The sequence below is a fragment of the Bidens hawaiensis genome, unplaced genomic scaffold (assembly GCF_021521415.1).
Source record: "Bidens hawaiensis isolate Kalapana, Puna unplaced genomic scaffold, B.hawaiensis_p1.1 tig00012076_1, whole genome shotgun sequence".
Classification (NCBI taxonomy): Eukaryota; Viridiplantae; Streptophyta; class Magnoliopsida; order Asterales; family Asteraceae; genus Bidens; species Bidens hawaiensis.
In genome coordinates this window covers 575,558-579,099 of record NW_027491970.1, presented here as the reverse complement: position 1 = coordinate 579,099, position 3,542 = coordinate 575,558, and the positions used below count along the sequence as shown (strand labels likewise).

Below are 3,542 nucleotides of genomic sequence, written 5' to 3'. Positions count from 1 at the left end.
TATAGTTTCTAGAAACGCACTTTAAGCTCGAAATAAGCGATTTTCAATATTGTTTAACATGATTAAATATAAAACAATTATAAATTGTATTAAACAACATAAATTACTAATAAAACACTCGATTTCATTAATGGTAAAGATTCGAATACAACCTAAATCGGGTAAACAATTAACGGTATCACAACGGTGAGGCTAGGTGTTGTGGTCAAGAAAAAGGACGTCATCAATGCCATGTAGGCAGGATAGTGCCAAGCACACCATGACGGGCACCATTTGAACGAAGACATCCTCTTCCAATGCCACCATGACAATGGCATTTTGAAGATTGGATATTGTGCAAAAGTGGGCCCGTTTCCTTGGTGTGAAGAATGCAGAAGAAACAAAAGTGGGGTGTGAAGAATGCAGAAGAAACAAAAGTGGGGTTTGTTGGGGGGGGGGGGGGGGGGGGTGTTTGTTAGGTGTAAAGAAGAGAAGAAGGGGTTAAAGAAAATAATATTAAAACTAAAGCCCTAATATCTAGTGGGCTGATTCAAAGAATGTATTAATAGACTTAATTTAAAACTAAAGCTCGTATATGCTTTTATAATATGTGGAGAGAAGGAATTCAATAAATAAATTATCATTCATTCTTATATATATTTGGTAGTTTGTTTAACTTTAATATTTTAAGTTGTGTTTTATTTCATTCTCTTTGTTGTTTAATTTATATTAAATATATTTAAATTTAATATGACTGTGACACGTGATAAGATAATTAGCAAAACTAGATTATTCAATAAAGAAGAAAATATGACACTGTCTCACTGTCTACGTGACAGTGCCTATGTAACAGTGACATGAAATAATAACTAATTCCACAAACATAGATCCTAGTGTGAACCATGATTCTCCCTAAAGGTTTCACTTAATTAGTAAAAGTTTTTTGAAAAAAAAAATTCATATAAAGCGCTTTTCTTTCACACGCCTGCTTTTCTACCAAAAACAAAAAATGGCCACAAACATAAACAACGTTATCAAGATAGCCTTCCAAGTGCTCATCTTCTTCCTTCTCCATCTACCAAACCACCTAGCCAACAACGAGCCATGGCTAACCACAACCGAACACGAACCCACACCAACCCCATGGCCCGAACAATTCCACGCCCTTCTTTACATGAACTTAACCACCACCCACCTCCAACTAAGCGACCTTTGGTACGACTGGCCCAAAGGTCGCAACGTTAACATATTTCAAAAACAACTTGGCATATTGCTTTATGACATTGAATGGAACAATGGGACGTCGTTTTACTACACACTTGGTGCCGATGCACAATGCCAGGTGGCGGACTTTGGTGTCGGGATACCGCGGCCAGACTTTCTCGATGGGGCGAGGTATCTCGGGCGGGTGGTGACTGATGGGTTCTTGTGTGATTTGTGGGAGAAGGTGGACTTTATATGGTATTATGAAGATGTGGTCACCAAGAGACCCGTTCGTTGGGACTTTTACGATGGTAATTATATATAACCTTTTGAATAGGGTTTGCAATTCGTTTCTTAACGGATTTAATGTGTTAGAAACGATGCGCTTAACACAAGTATCAAATACGACTCGTTTAACGACTTTATATGTCATGACTATAAGACAGTTTTAAGTTTCATGTACCAATAAGAGAAAATGATGGAGCCTAACATACTAACTTCAATTATTTAAGTTAATTAAAAAAATCGCATACCGTACTTCTTTTATTAATAGGTCTTATCATGTCTTAAACAGGTATTCAATTGTCGACCATACTTTTTGAAGCTATTTTGATTCAATTATATTTCCTTGTATTTATTTATAATCAAGTTCAATTTAGGTTGTGTTGACTATCTCCAACACAACACAATGGCACGTAGGCCATGCTTGGGATTCCTTATTTGCACCTTCTTTTGACTTATATAAGTTGTTTTGATAATTTACTCCATCCTGACATATCAAAAACACCTTTTTTCTTCTTTAAAATGTCTAAAAACTTACATTACCTAACCATCCTTTTAACTTATAAAAAAATAAGGAATTCTAAACACCCCTAAGCTAATCTATCGCCTATGTGGTGTTGAGGGTGACTGCAATTGGGCTCAAATCTTGGCTACATGCGGCATTAAAGTTATATATTTTCTTTTTCTCTCATAAAATAAATAATAAAATGTAGGCTGCTTTGAAGGAATGATGTTTTTGGTAGTGTTAAGACTAAAAATGTATTTAAGTAAAAAGATAGATGAGGCATGCCGACTAACTAGGCTACGCTAATGGGTTGTAGATTTACGCCCACGCTTATAACAATTATCACCCGTGTGAGGTTGTAGTAAGGGGTTGCCAATTTTGATTGATCAACCCGAATACTATACCTATATATTTAATAGTTTAAAAGCAATTAATCTTAATGTGCAAAGACCGATTTTTTTTTTTTTTAAACTTGAACACGGCTCCTTCAAACTATATATCTAAAACGCCAAACAGATTGGCGGGTTGTACGAGTCGGCTTGTTCATATGCTGATGGGTCATAAAAATTGGTTGAGCAACCCGACATAGGTTAGAGGGTCGACCTGTTTACATAAACAGATTAATTGAGGACTTGTTTGATTAAACAATTGTCAAACTGAACACAAACAGTTTATTAACAGGTTAGATATAAAAATTTTGAGTATAAAAATTTTGAGTATATCCTGTCGAAATTCTGATCTTTTTTTAGTGATAGAGCATGCATCCTTTTAAGTTATCTTTTGTTATAAAGACCAAAATTGTTATTAAAGTTATCTTTCTTTTGTAGTAAAAAAAGTATCTTATTAAAGAAAGAAACGAATGAAACCTATCAAATAACTTCAATATTTTGCAACACAGGGATATCTTCACATGTGATGACATATGAGATTGGAGCGGTGTTGCCGGATTCGGTAGTACAAGCACCCGCATACTGTTTTACAGATCCCGCAGTTGAGAATGCTTCTTCTACTTTGGCAAAAGTTTGAATCTTTCATTTCGTTTATGAAGAATGAATATTGTAAATGCTTGTTATCTATTTACTCCATGTTAGAATTGAGGCTAATCGATTCGAATTTATAATCTTCTTGTATATTCTAGACAATTTATATTTTGTACACATGAAATAAGAAAAGAGTGCTGCTCAATCTTTCACTTCCTAATTTCATTAGTAGTAAATTATAAATTTTGTAAGGATGGTTGAATTCATTTACAAGATGTCTTGAAAACATCTATAATTTCTTTGCCTAGAGCAATCACCTCCACTTTTTCTTGTGCATTGCTTAGTTTCTCACATAGTCCCTTTAATTCATCTGGTAGCTTCTACATCGAACTGGTAATTTAAGATGGATTTAACCAAAAAGTCTGACAGTTAGTGTAAAGACGTAAAGTGTTACGAACCACTAACTAATTAGGCTAAGGGTAGTGGGGCGCGGATAGGGGGTGCGGAGGCCCGGCGTGGCCACCTGGCTCGCGAACACCGCTACCACCTTGGCGCGGATGGGGGCGCGGTTGGCCGGCGCGGGGCTGTCCGCG

General features: G+C 36.1%; 1 protein-coding gene across 1 annotated transcript; it reads left to right on the top strand.

Annotated features, from left to right (window-relative positions):
- Positions 1-988: 988 nt before the first annotated feature.
- On the top strand, positions 989-3,138 carry LOC143539862 (uncharacterized protein At4g14100-like). The gene is made up of 2 exons (XM_077033056.1): positions 989-1,493; positions 2,868-3,138. Exons 1-2 carry the CDS (start codon positions 989-991, stop codon positions 2,993-2,995), a joined length of 633 nt encoding a protein of 210 aa, XP_076889171.1. The 3' UTR covers positions 2,996-3,138.
- Positions 3,139-3,542: the final 404 nt, after the last annotated feature.

Bases quoted from the DNA above. Each gene is read 5' to 3' on its own strand.
- LOC143539862 (XM_077033056.1), top strand. From the start codon at position 989: ATGGCCACAAACATAAACAACGTTATCAAGATAGCCTTCCAAGTGCTC. The intron at 1,494-2,867 runs GTAATTATATAT...TTTGCAACACAG, and splicing joins TCGTTGGGACTTTTACGATG to GGATATCTTCACATGTGATG.